The 15,696-nt window shown below is 45.9% G+C and overlaps 1 protein-coding gene across 1 annotated transcript in view; it reads left to right on the top strand.

Moving 5' to 3' along the window:
• LOC144509853 (uncharacterized) overlaps nucleotides 1-15,696 on the top strand; it is a 415,538-nt gene that overhangs the window by 333,702 nt on the left and 66,140 nt on the right. Inside the window, exons 12-16 of the mRNA XM_078238759.1 lie at nucleotides 714-881; nucleotides 3,162-3,293; nucleotides 9,977-10,105; nucleotides 11,234-11,362; nucleotides 15,506-15,640. Coding sequence (XP_078094885.1) covers nucleotides 714-881; nucleotides 3,162-3,293; nucleotides 9,977-10,105; nucleotides 11,234-11,362; nucleotides 15,506-15,640 — 693 coding nt within the window. The remainder of the gene's footprint in view (nucleotides 1-713; nucleotides 882-3,161; nucleotides 3,294-9,976; nucleotides 10,106-11,233; nucleotides 11,363-15,505; nucleotides 15,641-15,696) is intronic.

Here is a 15,696-nt window from a genome sequence, read left to right as displayed (position 1 = left end):
CCCCCAACACAGAGGTGGTGCAGGAGGAGTCAGGCCTCACTAGAACTCTGTCTTAAAGAAGGGAATCACTATGCTAAAAAAAAATTTCAAGTTGGAAATCTAATTGTGGTGACGAGGGGTCTTGTTGAATGGAACTTTAGTAATATGCTCAACATTAAAATAATCACAGACGTTACAAAATGAGTTGCATTCAGACTCAGTAGAGACAAGGTGAACAGGTTTAACTGCCTTATATAGCGGGTGATGAATGCTTGGAAGAAGGAACATGCTGGAGAATAGTGGTGACACATTCAGGACAGAACTGTTTCCATGTTTGACATAGAAAGTGATTGAGTTATGAGAGTAATATGTAGGATTATCTGAACTTTGGGACTGAATTGACTGCAATGATCTGCACCATGTGTAAAGAATTAATTATTTTTGCATAAATCTTCGAACGTTATTTCGATATTTTACCCTCGAGAGTCTTTTGTTTTTTATTGAAAGTTCTTTGCGGGAGAGATGCAGCAATAGTGAGCTGAGAATCCTGGAACACTCTTGTTTTCTTTGGCAGCACTAAGTTGAAATGATCAGGGTTCAGTCAGAGTGAAATCCAAGCCAGGTAGAAGGTTAGATTTTATACCATCTGGAGATGGGTGGGATGAGTGTTTGACACGACGACTCTGAAATGCATCTCTTCTTTCAGCGTGGCTTGATTTTTTCTTCCGTTTCAGCTCTGGAGGACCCCGTGGAGGCTTTGAACGGCCGGCCTGGCTTTGGAAGATTCATTCCCGAGGTGACGTTCTACCACGGAGAGGAACTAACCCAATTGTTCGACGATGGCAACGAGGAAGATGGGGAAGGGGAAGCACGAGGGGAATTCACCCTTTCACAAAGCTTTGGTGAGACTGCCATCAGTGCAATTAACTCTTTGGGCGGCACGGTGGCACAGTGGTTAGCACCGCTGCCTCACAGCGCCAAGGAACTGGGTTCAATTCCGGCTTTGGGTGACTTTGTGGAGTTTGCACATTCTCTCCGTGTCTGCATGGGTTTCCTCTGAATCCTCCGGTTTCCTCCCACACTCCAAAAATGTGCAGGTTAGATGGATTGGTTATGTTAAATTGCCCCCTAGTGTTAGGGGGGTTAGCAAGTTAAATGCATGGGGTGACAGGGATAGGGCCTCAGTGGGATTGTTGGCGGTGCAGGCTCGATGGGCTGAATGGCCTCCTTCTGCATTGTAGGGAATCTATGATCTTTGTAACCTTCTCAGTTCTACAATGCATGGGGGTTTCAGTGTTTTATACTCATGCAGTAATTCTTGATGGAACCACTTAAATACCATTAAAGACTATGGTCCCTGAGTCCTGATGGACATCATCCTAGGGTCTTAAAAGAAGTGGTTGGTGAGATAGTTGAGGTGTTGGGTTTAATTTTCCAAAATTCCCAGATTCGGGGAAGGTTCCATTAGATTGGAAAATAGTGAATGTGACTCCTTTATTCAGAGACAGAAAGCTGGAAATTACAGGCTTCACATCTGTCATGGGGAAATGTTAGAAGCTATTATGAAAGATGTTATAATAGAGCACTTTGAAAAGTTCATGATAATCAGGCAGAGTCAACATGGTTTTGTGAAAGGGAAATCAATGTTTAACCAATTTATTGGAGTTCTTTGAAGAAGCAACATGTGGAGTGGATAAAGGGAGGCCAGTGGATGTACTGTACTCAGATTTTCAGAAGGCGTTTTATTAGCTATCATGTCAAAGGTTATTGCGGAAAATAAAAGCTCATGGTGTAGGGGGTAATATATTGGCATGGACAGAAAATTGGCCAGCTAACAGGAATCAGAGTAGGCATAAATGGGTATTTTTTAGTGTGCAAGATGTAACGAGTGGTCTGCCACAGGGATCAGTGCTCTGCCTTTTACAATTTAGATGAATGACTGGGGTGAAGGGACTAAAGGTATGGTTACTAAATTTGCTGATGGTACAAAGATAGGTAGGAAAGTAAGAGGACATTAGGAGACTACAAAGGGATAGCAATAGCTTAAGTGAGTGGGAAAAGATCTGGCAAATGGAGTATGGTGTGTGTTTTATTTTGATGAACAACAATATATATTTGTTGATTCACACATTTCACAGTGTAGGAGTTAAACCCAAATACATGTGGGATATGGGCTTGAGGTCTTCGATTATCCTAAGTATGTAGGACTTTGCCTTGATGTATTTAAGATAGGATTTAGCACAATTGTAGCTTTGTGACTGAGCTTCGGAGTACTGCAAGTGTGTTTGATAGTCTAATATGTGGGTGTTTGGTATAAGAATCTGCAGCTGAATCAGTGAACCCCTCACAAGAAACAGATTAAATTCTACTATTGAATAGCAGAAAGAACGGATTTTCAGGCTTCATGGGACTTAACTTTCAGAGTTTAAGAAAGGAAAAGGTGAGCAAATTTAACTTTTGAATAACTTTGAAGGGGTTGGGGGGCTGATGTTAAGGGATAGGTGATGCTTGGGGGTTGGTTTCAGCTGAGTGAGATGGTAACAGAGTGATTGTGGAGGGATATGGAGATAGAATTGGAATAGGGTTGGAGAGATCAGTAATTATTAATGAAGTGGCTTTGGAGATGTTGAGAGATGGTCATTGCAGGGTTTGAGAAAGGTAGACAGGTGGTTTTTGATGGATAGTGAGACAGGATTTCATTTGGAGGGAGAATGAGAAGGTCATGTAATGATTTAATCAGGACAGGGAGATGGTTCTGCAGTAGTTCTGAATGGATGAGAAGATGGTCATTATTTTGGGGGGGAGGGGGGTAGGACTTTCATGGAGTAGCTTTGGAGAGATCAATACTTTGGATACAGCGGGTTACCATTATATCCAGGTAGAATTCTGTAATGGGTTTGGAGGGACACTGCAATATTATAAGACCATAAGACATAGGAGCAGAATTAGGCCACTCGGCCCATCGAGTCTGCTCCGCCATTCAATCATGGCTGATATTTTTCTCATCCCCATTCTCCTGCCTTTTCCCCATAACCCCTGATCCCCTTATTAATCAAGAACCTATCTATTCCTGTCTTAGCGACACTCAATGGCCTGGCCTCCACAGCCATAATATAGTTAGAATATTTCACTGAAATTCTATATGGGATCTGTTTGGATAACTCTCTGGATATTGTTTGCAGTGTGCTGGGATGGTACCTTCGGACATGACTGCAGCTTGACCTGTGAGGACTGTAAGAATGGTGGCATTTGCAATGAGGCTCGAGATGGATGCATTTGCCCAGAGGGCTGGACTGGGATCTTGTGTAACCAGAGTAAGTAAATCTTAAACTCTAAAGCACGGTGTGACATTTGTATGTTTTTGAGCCATGTATAGATCTTGTCAGTTCATAAACACGGGAACTACAACTGAACCTGCTGTGTGGCAGTGTCAGGAAAAAGATTTAGAGTCAAAGAATTCTCGACAGTGCGTGGGAGTCTCAGCGTGCAATGATATATAAACCAGAACATGCTAGAAAAATGGGAGGTCTGATAGCACTTGTGGAGAGAGAATAGAGCCAATGTTTCGAAACGTTGGCTCTATTCTCTCTCCACAGATGCTGTCAGACCTGCTGAGTTTTTCCAGCGTTTTCTGTTTTTGTTTCAGATTCCAGCACCCGCAGTATTTAACCTTTATCTCAGTGCAATGTTATATGACTGTCGGACGTAAGGTCACGATTGGAGTTTCTCACATAGTGGAGGAAAGATGCTTTTCCACAGGGAGAACCAAAGGTTAAGCCAAGCCTTGGTACCTGAATCTTTAGATGGTCAGTTTGGAAGGAGAAACACAGATCTGGAAATGGTGAGGTTGAACCATAAAAGGAACAAAGAACAAAGAAAACTACAGGAGAGGAACAGGCCCTTCGGGCACCCAAGCCTGCACCAACCATGCTGTCCGTCTGAACTAAAGCCCCCACACCCTTCCGGGGACCATATCCCTGGTTCTATTTCCGCAGCTGAAATAGAAGAAAGTCAACTGATGAGTTATTAACCATTTTCTCAGTTTATATTTTAATAGATAGAATACAGGTGGCCACTATTCATTTCCGTGGATCTGCAGGGAGTACTGAGTATGGCCTGGCTGGGGCATATTTGTGTTTAAAAAAAAGGAAATGAAAGGTCACTGCTTGGGCAGTTTTAAAGCTATTGGGAGTGATGCTCTGGCCTATAGAAGACCTTTTGTGGAAACTTGCCAACTCTGTTTTAACATCTTCCTGGAGATTCTGTCACATGTCCTCCTGCCTCCAATCAACTCGCTGCTGCCATTGGCCAACCAACATGTCCATCATCATGGCTTCCCAACCAAAACCGGGAAACCAACAGGTTCATTGAAATGCAAATAAATGCCAAACCTGTCATACCCACAAGTTTCAGCAAATATCACTGGATTGCAACAAGTGTGAGATTCCTGACTGATTTTCCCCCCCTCCGCTTACCCACCTCCAAGCCAATTCTTGCATCCATAATGCTGCCCTGAATGAGGTCAGTTAACTCATTCCAAATACCAAGATTGAACCGTGGACCATCCGGATCTGTGAGGCTCAAAACCCTCACAATACCAACAGGGGAGCGCGTTCTTTTAATATATTTTAAAAATTAAATGCCTGCATTACTTTAAAGAGGTTGAATTCAGCAGCAGGCGGTTTAAGCAGTCGAGGGGAGGAATGCTGTTTATAAGGGACACAGCAAGTGATCACTTTGGTGTGGAGATGTTGGAAGTGTGGGAGAATTTACTTCACCACAGCCTCACGACAGGCACATTCCCCGCAGCTAGAATTCCAGAATTAATTTAATGCACAGTAGATGCTATTTCAGTGAGAGAATAAACATCCCAGCTACAATGAGTCACTTGTGGACACTAGAAATGCCAGCCTGCTACTCTTTATAGGAACATTGGAATTATTACACATAAAAAGACCAAGGTTCATCTAATTCACCTTCTACCATCCTACTAGGCGCATGATATGATAATGGAGTTGTCAATTAATTGTAGCAATCGATCTCTATCAATTAGACCAGGGCTTGCCAAACTATCTGAACCTTAGAGCTGCATACAATTATTTTCAAACATTTGAGAGCCGCAGGACCATGATAACCTTTACAAGCACATTTGTTTTTGCTATTGCATACACTGATGTGTCCGTCCATCCAACACAATCCCCACTCACTCAGAGGGGCAACTACCAGAGTTCAAATCCCAGTTCCCGATTCTCAGCCTCCCCCAGGGCCCTACTGTCAGCATCCACCTCCACCCCTATCCCAGGCTCCGCTTTCATGCTCATCCTGCCCAGCCACCGCCTTGTTTCTGGTCTTCACCAATACCGGCTTTGCTCTTAATCCCCTTCCAATCAACTCTCACGCCAGTCTGGCGACATCGACTCACACAGCTGATGGCACCAGACAGATAATCCAGTGCAAGAAGGTGCTCAGCAGGCTGTGCGTGGGAGCAGCAGCTATTGGAGGTGTGATCTCTGCATCACTGAATCACAGAATTTGGGTTGGACCAGTCAGGTTAGAGTTGGGCTAGTGGATGTGACAGCTCAGTATGGCCAGCCAGTGTCCTGCCCAATTCTTCAGAATGATCCAGGTTAATCAACCCTCCTTAACTACCGCCCCACTTTGACTAGAAGATAAGTTTGTAGAATGCTTTTGTGACAGTTTCTTGGAGCAGTATGTGGTGGAATTGACTAGTGATAAAGCTATCTTAGAGCTAGTATTGTGTAATGAAGCAGGGTTAGTTAGTAATGTCATCATGAAAGATCCACTGGGAAAGTGATCCATTGAATTCCATGTTAAGTTTGAAACTGACATATTCCAATCATAAACAAGAAAATTAATCTTAAACAAGGTTAATTAGATAGACATGAGAGGAAAATTGGTTAAGGTTAATTGCGGAAGTAGACAATAAGTTATGGGGGCGATCTTACCAAAACAATTCTAAGTCCAGGATGTGTGTGAAAACGGGAGAGTTTCAGATCCGTTTTTTGGGTGAGTTCAAATCTGCGATCTTATGCACTCAGTGCATGAAAAAAAACAGCAGAACAGTTTCTTACCTTTAGAGGGAGGGGCGGGGCTTAAATTGCCCAAACGCTGGCTGAGAGCAGCAGAGGGCACTATTGCGCATGTGCAGTTCTCTAGCAGCAAAGACCTGTCGCTCAGCCTCTGTTGCTTTTAGACAGCCTTCATGGCCTCCATAAAGCACGCCCCCAGCTACCACGGGGGTCTGTGACCTATTGCAAACCCCCCCCACCCGGACTGAACACCTCTCCCTCCAACCCCCCTGCAATCGGTGGCCTGACCCCCCCCCCCCCGCCCCCCCCCCCGTGATCAGCGACATGGAACCCCCCCGCCGTGATCAGCGGCATGTTCCCCCCCTTCCGTGATTGGTGGTGGCCTGACCCCGCTGTTGTGAGCAGCGGCCCGAATGCTCCCCCTCCACAATCGCTGGCCAGAACACCCCATGGTCAACCCTGATCATCACCCTGTCTCCCCCCCACGATCCCTAATGCAGAGTGTGCAGCGGGCCTCCCCCCTCCCTCTCCCCATCGATCTCTAATGCAGAGTGCGCAGTGGCCCACCCCCCGTCCACCACCGATCCCTAATGCAGAGTGTGTAGTAGATCCCTCCTCCTCAGGCCCCGCCCCATTGGCACTGCTCAGTGTCTGGTGAGCAGTGCCACGGTGCCCGTTGGGCAGTGCCAGTGTGCTAGGCAGGCACTGCCCAAGGGACACCCCCACAGCCCTGCACCTCCCAGGGGCCTCAAAGGCCTCTGATTCTACCAGTGAGGCCATCATGACTAGTCTGCGTTGCTGGAAACCAGCTCTGATCTTCGCCGGAGAGAAGATCTGCCGGTGAGGCCACAGAGGCAACAAACCCGGTCTCATTAATTCAATTAAAAGCAGATTTTAATATAATTCAGATAATTTATTCAGTCTCACGCTAGAAATGGGTGCGAGGCTGATGGCGCCGGATATCCGGTGCCGGTAAGATCGTGAGAGGTGAGAAGTCGGGCGCGAGCCTGATTTCTTGGCTCGCACACAGTCTTGCCGGCTTGCCCCACCCATTGGCCGGCAGGGCGCGATGATAAAATCACCCCCATCGAGCAAATGAACAGTGGGAAACATTTAAAATTATAATTCTAAGTGTTCAACAACAAAAAAATCAGTTGAAAAACAAAAACGCAGCAATACGGAACAACCTGTGGCTCACTCAAGAAGTTAAGGATAGTATTAGATTAAAAGATGTAACTGGTAAGGTAGATAAAGGAGAACCATTGGATGTGATATACTTGGATTTCCAAAAGCCATTCAATGAGCTGCCACACAATAGGTCAGATATGGGCTAAAGGACTAGGGGTAATATGTCACCACGGTGAGAGGATTGATTAATGAGTAGAAAGTAGAGAGTGGGCATAAAGAGGGCTTTTCCAAGTTGGAAAGCAGTGGATTATGGAGTTCTGCAAGGATCACGGCTGCAACCTCAGCTATTTACAATCTATATTAACGACTTAAATGAAGAGACTTGAGGGGGCCTGGGTTGAAAGGGTTTGAAAAGCTTCTTTTGTAAATGCAGCAAAATGCCAGCACTTCTTATCAAACTGTAACAACTTGCCCAAAGAACTTGATTTATTTTCTATCATTGTACCAGGCTGCCAAAAATATATTGCAGATGCAGTCACGGACCCGACCTCTATCAGCCAACTTTCCAAAGTTACTTGAAATGAGAGAGAGAACCATAGAATCCCGACCATTCAGAAGGAAGCCATTCAGCCCATCGAGGCTGTACTGACCACAATCCCACCCAGGCCCTATTCCGGTAACCTCAGGCTAATCCCCTCTGACACTAGGTTTAATTTAGCATGGCTAATCCACCAAACCCGCACATCTTTGGACTGTGGGAGGAAACCAGAGCACCTGGAGGAAACCCACGCAGACACGGGGAGAACGTGCAAACTCCACACAGACACTGACCCGAGGCTGGAATTGAACCTGGGTCTCTGGGGCAGCAGTGCTAACCACTGTGCCTTCATGCTGCCTGATGGGGAGAAAGGGAGAATATGAAAAGTGAAGAGTGAAAAGGAAAGAGGCTGAGAGTGAGAAAGAGAGAGAACTTTCATTTAGCCAGAGCTTGCTTTCCAGAACACAATTCCCTGTATTCTAAAACATTGCATACGCCTGTTTTATTGCTGGAGTGTAAGAACTTCAGCTGATCTATCTGCGCAGTTTTTGAACTCACGTCCATGAATTAAAACACTCAAGTTTCCTATTGGGGGAAGCAGAACTGTCTCTCCCCCTTGTTTACAGCACCTAACCTCAGACTGAAAGGACAGTAGTTGGACACAACCTTGCAGCCACTTTGAGGGAAAAAAAAATCTTCAATCAATTTGTGTTTGGATTTGGTCAAAGAACAATATTATAATGTACGGCAACATCAAACAAACTGTTCAGAAAGCATCTCTCTTAAAAGCATCAGGAATTCTCCTCGTGTCTGCGTGGGTTTTCTCCGGGTGCTCCGGTTTCCTCCCACAGTCCAAAGATGTGCGGGTTAGGTTGATTGGCCAGGTTAAAAATTGCCCCTTAGAGTACTGGGATGCGTAGGTTAGAGGGATTAGCGGGTTAAAAAAAAGGATTAGTGGGTAGGGCCTGGGTGGGATTGGTCGGTGCAGACTCGATGGGCCGAATGGCCTCCTTCTGCACTGTAGGGTTTCTATGATCTTTTCTATGATCTTATTGTGAAGTGCCTGAACGTTGTTAAGCAGCAAACACGGCAGCCATTTTGTGTGCAGCAAGATCCCATAAAAAGCAACAAGGCGAACAGCCAGCTAATCTGGTTTTAGTGCTCTTGATTCAGAGAGCAATGTTGGCCAGGAAACCTGGAGAACTCGCTGCTACTTTCCAAATGCCACTGTGCCTTGAGAGGAAGCATTCTAACCTCAGAGTTAGAAAGTTGTCTCACTCCAGATCCTTGAGCAAGTTCCGGCTAACATTCCTGAGTGTAGTGCTGAGGGGGTGCTGCACTGGCAGAGGTGCTTTCAGATGAGATGTTAAAAGGAGGCCCTGTTTACCCTCACCGATGGATATTAAAAGGTCCTACAGTACAAGTTAAGAAAAAAGCAGGGGAGTTCTCCCAGTGTCCTTGCTAATACTATCCACATCAGTTTTAAAGTTTATTTAATAGTGTCGCAAGTAGGCTTACATTAACACTGCAATGAAGTTATTGCAAAAATTCCCTAGTCGCCATACTCTGGCACCTGTTCAGGTAACACTAAGGGAGAATTTAGCATGACCAATGCCCCTAACCAGCACATCTTTGGACTGTGGGAGGAAACCAGAGCACCCGGAGGAAATCCACACAGACACGGGGAGAATGTGCAGACTCTGCACAGACTGTGACCCAAGTTGGGAATCGAACCCGGGTCCCTGATTATGTGAGGCAGCAGTGCTAACCACTGTGCCACCGTGCCGCTGGGTTAGCTGGTAATTATCATTCCCGTTTGTGTGATCTTGCTGTACTTCTGACATTATTACTGTAACAACACTTTACACTCCAGGATGTTCTGAGTTTGTGAAAAGCACCAAATCAATGCAAATCTTTATCTATTTTTCTGTTTTTTTCTGTAATGTCTATCGGAGTACACCGCTGAGTCGAGACTGTGCAATCAAGTCCTGGAGTGAAGCTTCAACCCACAAACCTCTGACTCAGAGACCAGAGTGCCAGTAACTGAGCCAAGCTGAGTCTATGTGAGAAAGTGCCAACCAGATAGAACAGACCCTGTTTAATATGGTGTTGGCACATTTATTATTGTTAGTCATGGGCAATAAAATGCTGGTCTTGCCAGCGAGGCCCACGTCCCATGAATGAAGAAGGCATTGTCTCCAGGCCTTTGCTGTCTCTGCCCAATTATGCAAACTGTGCTCAGCGAATAATATTCTGCTCTTTCTCTTTTCCTTTACTCCAGCTTGCCCGGAGGGAACATTTGGCAAAAACTGCAGCTTCCCGTGCAAGTGTAAGAACGGTGCCACATGTGACCCACTGACTGGGAGATGCCGCTGCCCTCCGGGAGTTAGTGGGGAGATGTGTGAGGACGGTAAGCAGGCTTGTATCTGATGGAACATTATATTGTAGTACAATTGACCTCCATTGTTGGCACTATAATCCATGGTGAGGCCAATGATGAAGAGGCATACTGACTTTATCTGGTCTTTAATCTCCTCGGGGCCTTCCCTTGTTCATCCCAGGAATGGAGGGTTTGTCATCTGAGGAGTGGTTGAGGAGTCTGCGTCTATACTCGATGGAGTTGAGAAGGATGAGGGAGTATCTAATCGAAACTTACTGAGAGGCCCAGATAGAGTGGACGTGGAGAGGATGCTTCCACTAGTGGGAGAGACTAGAACTCGAGGGCACAACCTCAGAGTGAAGGGATGCTCCTTTAAAACTGAGATGAGGAGGAATTTCTTCAGCCGGCGGGTGGTGAAATCTGTGGAACTCATTGTCACAGAGGGTGTGGGGGCCAGGTCATTGAGTCTTATGATCTCAACAGAAATCCCAAAGCCTCGCTAACTTTGGTTGGGTGCATTCCTGAAGGTTTCATCGCAGGACGGCCTGTCTGAAACCATCCCGACTCCACACTCCTGACATGGTTCGTCCTCCAGGCTCGCTCCTTTCTTACAGCTAATTGGAGAGCCAACAGTCTCTCTGTGATCCAATTAGATTAATCTTAACTGCCAGTCAAATAGCCATTATCCCCACTTACAATATTTTGGTAACTGCTGTAATATACAAAAGTCTTCAAAGAAACAAAAAGAAGAAACATTTTTATTTAACGCCCCTGTGATTTTTCTCCTGGGTCCTTCATTGCAGTGTCAGGGAGATTAATCTGCAATTCCCGGAGACTCCATGGACAATGCCGAGGGTTAGAAACCCTATATAAATACTGTTTCTTTGTGTGTGAAGCTCTATGTGGGTGTTTGCTCTTATCTATGTTGTTTGTGGTGTGTGTGCATGTGTGTGTTCACATGTTTGTAATTCCATGCTGACTGCCTACACACCCCATCCCCACACTCACCCTGAGCCCAGACTCTCTATATTCCCCCCCGCCGCCCTTCCATTTCTCACATCTTTCATGTGCGGTTGCTCTTATTCATGTTAAAATGTCTCAATTTTGCTTTAAAGTAAAACTGGTTGATGTCCAGGGACTGTCTGCCTTCTCTCATAGGCTGCCCCAAGGGATTGTATGGGAAGACCTGCAATAAGAAATGCAACTGTGCCCACAATGGGCGCTGCCACCGCATCTATGGTGCCTGCCTCTGTGATCCAGGCCTCTACGGACGCTTCTGCCATCTACGTAAGTCGGGAAGTTTGGTTCCTCTTGTTTGTTAGAAATTGGAGGGGTGGCAGGGTGCACAGGTGCCTGCCGTTCCCCTAGTGGGTGAGTACCCGTTATGGGCAACCTTTCCTTTTCCAACTCACTGGCGTGCACACACACACATACATTCCCAGGTGCACACACTCGCACATACTCACACACTTGTATGCACACATACATGTGTTCTCAAACATACACCTGCACACACAAATATGCACAAATGGACAACAGCATAAATCACTACAGTCTATCATCACAGTCCCTATTGCCCATATCCCAGGAATCATACTGGCCATATTGCAATTCAATGTTTCTCAACCAAACAGGAACAATACCTTAAATTTTCATCCAGGGACCTTTTCTAGCAAATACAGATCATGTCCAAAGATGTGTGGGTTAGGTGCATCAGCCATGCTAAGTTGCCCCTTAGTGTCCCGGGATGCATAGGTTAGAGGGATTAGGAGTAAATATGTGGGGTTACGGGGATAGGGCCTGGGTGGGATTGTTGTCGATGCAGACTTGATGGGCCGAATGGCCTCTTTCTGCACTATAGGGATTCTATGTTCCACATCAATGAATTGAGCCCACTAACTGTACTATCCAGTGGCCTGTGTCTTTTGTAGGTTGGCACTGCCAATGCTTAATGATAGCCAAAAAAACCCAGCAACACACTAAATAAATAGTGCGGCTTTTGGTGAAAGGTGTGGGGCAGGTATTGGGTATCTCTCTACTGAGTTCTCTCTGGCAGTGATCTGTGGACCAGCTGTGGTGGAGGCCTCATATCCCAGGACCAGGGTACATCACAGGCTGCAGGGAACCTACAGAAAGTTACCCGTGTTTAAATGGAAGAGAAATGTGACTTGGAAAATAACTCTAACATACATGGAATTTCTAGCCATTAATTATCGGTGGTACCAGCATCCCATTGTTTATTTGCTACACCTGATGTTCAAGTGGCCCCTTCAGGTGAAGGTCAATTTGTTGCAAAGGAATGGCCTGCCGAGTTCTGCAGACTTGTACACAATGGGATCCAAACTCAATCCACAGGTCGCTATGTTGGCCTGAATTTGTGCTCCCGAGGCAAGTGCACGATCGGGAAATTTCTGTGAGTGCCTCGAGTGATGGGATCTTTGTTCCGGAGGGTGGATTGCATGCTGGCTTTGGGCATACTGTCTCTGGAAACAGTTTGGAGGCAGCCAGTGCCGAGTGGGCTTGTTAAAAAGCCCAACTTGGTACTCTGGATCTTCGTCCCAGTTATGTGTTTGAAAACTAGGCCCTGTAAAGCACACACCTCACAGCTCTCCACTCACTCCTGATGCCCCATCCATTCTATCTCATGTCAACCCATGCCTCACCCACCTAAATGTCCCCTCATACTCTCCATGCCAACACACAAGCCTCCACCCAACCCCAATGGTCCCTAATACCCTCCATGCCAACCTATTCCCCCCACCCAACTCATCCTCATGACCACTTTTGGCCTCTATACCAACCCATGTTTACCCTTACACCCTCCATGCTAACTCGCCCAGTATCCACCCTGGGCAGACCTCAGGATCCATGCTGAGATGAAATAAAATAAAGTTCGACGTATCTATTACAGACTACACTGTATAAAAAACACTCTCATTGATAAAAGTCCACTTAAAACATTCAAGCAACCTCAAGTACTTAATCCCTTATAAAAATAGATATTTGTATTCATTTTGGATAAGACACATAGCCTCCATAACTCTGTGAAGATCCAGGCCCCTATCTCCCTGGAGTAGCAACTATGGAATAAATGGTTAATGTTAAATATGTAAGTGTATATCATCAATGATGTAAGATCACATGAAACAGAGCATGGACAAAGTTCTATGTAGAGCCTTGTCTACATTGTATATTGTTAGTATAATGTTCAACTAAAGGTAGAGTTTACTAACAGCCTTGCCTCAAGCAGTCCAGATCATGAACAACCCCATCTAAGACATACAATGATAACAGAATGTTGTGGACTACAACAAAGCCATGTCAGTGCTGTGGGATGGATTCAGATCCGAAGGCAGAACTTCCAATTCAGCCTTGTTTCTGAGCAATCACTTTGACTTCTTACACCTAATTACTTCATTTAGCATCAAACAAATCCGTCACTTACTCAGCAGCAGCTGAAATCTCCTGGGGCCTAAAATGCCAGTCAGTTTTAGTTGTGTCTAGCTTCTTTGGCACCTGGCGCGTTTCCATTCTTGTAAAGTGTGGCTCGGGTTGGCAGGTCTATTGCGACGTCGGAACTGGCTCCCTGAAAGCTGGGCCTTGCGATTAAAGAATGTAATGTTTATTGGAGTTTGCTGAGTTCTGTTTTACTAAGGTGAATGTGGTTGCCAGCTGGTTTGGCAATGATGCAGAGCGTCCCACACCAACAAGGGGCCTCTTATACAGACAGTAATAAAGCAATTACATTAGACACTGGATAAAAGAATAAAGCGGTTACATTAGACAGTGGTGCCCAGTGTAAAAGACAACAGGTGAATGGTATCAAAGTAAAAAGTCAAAGGTTATTGTAGCATCAAGGCTTCTAGAAACAAAGGACGATATTGTTTTTCTGTGGAGCTTCTCGTGACCTTAGGACACCCCAAAGTGCTTTACAATGAATGAACTACTTTGAAAGCATTTGTTCTAAGTAGGAAACAAGGTACACCCACTCCCCCATAAACAGCAATGTGACAATGATTGAGGGATCTGCTCAGTGATGTTGGTTGAGGGATAAATATTGGCCAGGAGACCAGGAGAACTCCATGTTAATTTTGAAACAGTGCTGTTGAATTTTTTCCGTTCAACTGGGGTGGTAGCCAGGACCTCAGTTTAATGTGTCAGAGGAAAGATGGCATTTCTGACCGTGCAGCACTCCCTTTCTAATGGAGTGTCAGCCTTGATTATGTGCTCAGGTCTCCAGAAGGGAACCCACATTGTGGCAACTTTGGTAAGCAGCATTTATTGTCTATCCGTAGTTGCCCAAAATATATTAAACCCATCTGGTTCACTAATGTCATTTAGGGAAGGAAATCTGCCATCCTTACCTGGTCTGGCCTGCATGTGACTCCAGAGCCACAGCAGTGTGGTTGACTCTCAACTGCCCTCTGAAATGGCCCAGCAAGCCATTCCATTCAAGGGCGATTAGGGATGGGCAATAAATGCTGGCCAGCCAGCAATGCCCATGTCCCATGTATGAATTTTTAAAAATGTCATTGACATGGGACGGGATTTTCCGGTCCTTCCTGCTAGTTGGATCTTCCAGTCCCACTGAAGGTGACCATCCACAGTAGGTTCCCCACTGACGGAACAGGTGAGCCATACAAACTGGCATGGACATCGGCAGCACGGTGACACAGTGGTTAGCACTGCTGCCTCACTGTGCTGGCCTTGCACGTTCTCCCTTTGTCTGCGTGGGTTTCCTCTGGGGGCTCTGGTTTCCTCCCACACTCTGAAGATGTGCAGGTTAGATGGATTGGCCACACTAAATTGCCCCTTAGTGTCAGGAGGATTGGAAGGGTAAATATGTGGGGTTAGGGGAATAGGGCTTGGCTGGGATTGCTGTCCGTGCAGCTCCATGGGCCGAATGGCCTCCTTCTGTGCTGTAGCAATTCTATGATCCCGCCGGCAACCAGTAACGAGCCTCTGCAGCCACTTGTGGTGTGGGACTGGACTCATGTGTAAGCCAGACTGGTAAAGATGGCAGTGCCCTTTCCTGAAGGATAGGAGAGAACACAAACCTTCTGGAAACTTTTGGGCTCGCTCTTTCAGCACCAAATTTATTGAAATCAAGTTCATCACTGGACAATGGTATTCCTCATTTCATGTTGGAAGCACTTTTCCTCTTGTTTTAGTGGTTTTGATTTAAACCTGCTGTAATTGAGTTTGCCTGTAATGTTTTTACTTGCTTGAGGTCTTCCTGAAGAACAAAGGGCCGGATTTTCTGGCTGTGCTCAACCCATTCCCGCCCGAGATCAACGGATCTTTGCATGGTCCGCCCCTGCACGCTACGATTCCCGGGTCGGGCAGGACGGGAAAATTCCGCCCAACGTGTCTGTTTTAACCATGAGGCATGGCTAACCTTTCCTTTGTTCTCTTTCTGTGCTCCACCAGCGTGTCCAAAGTGGACACACGGGCCTGGCTGTTCGAAGGAATGCCGATGTGAACAGCGCAACACGCTGCAATGCAACCGCAAAGATGGAAGCTGCACTTGCAAGCCTGGCTATCAGGGCGACACTTGCCACAAAGGTGAGTGCCCAACGGTTGGGAAAGTTATTTCAGTTTAAAGGATAGTGAAGATGATC

Source organism: Mustelus asterias, chromosome 22, assembly GCF_964213995.1.
Source record: "Mustelus asterias chromosome 22, sMusAst1.hap1.1, whole genome shotgun sequence".
Lineage (NCBI taxonomy): Eukaryota > Metazoa > Chordata > Chondrichthyes > Carcharhiniformes > Triakidae > Mustelus > Mustelus asterias.
The sequence above is the reverse complement of the archived record's forward strand: the minus strand, read 5'-3'. Positions and strand labels throughout refer to the sequence as shown.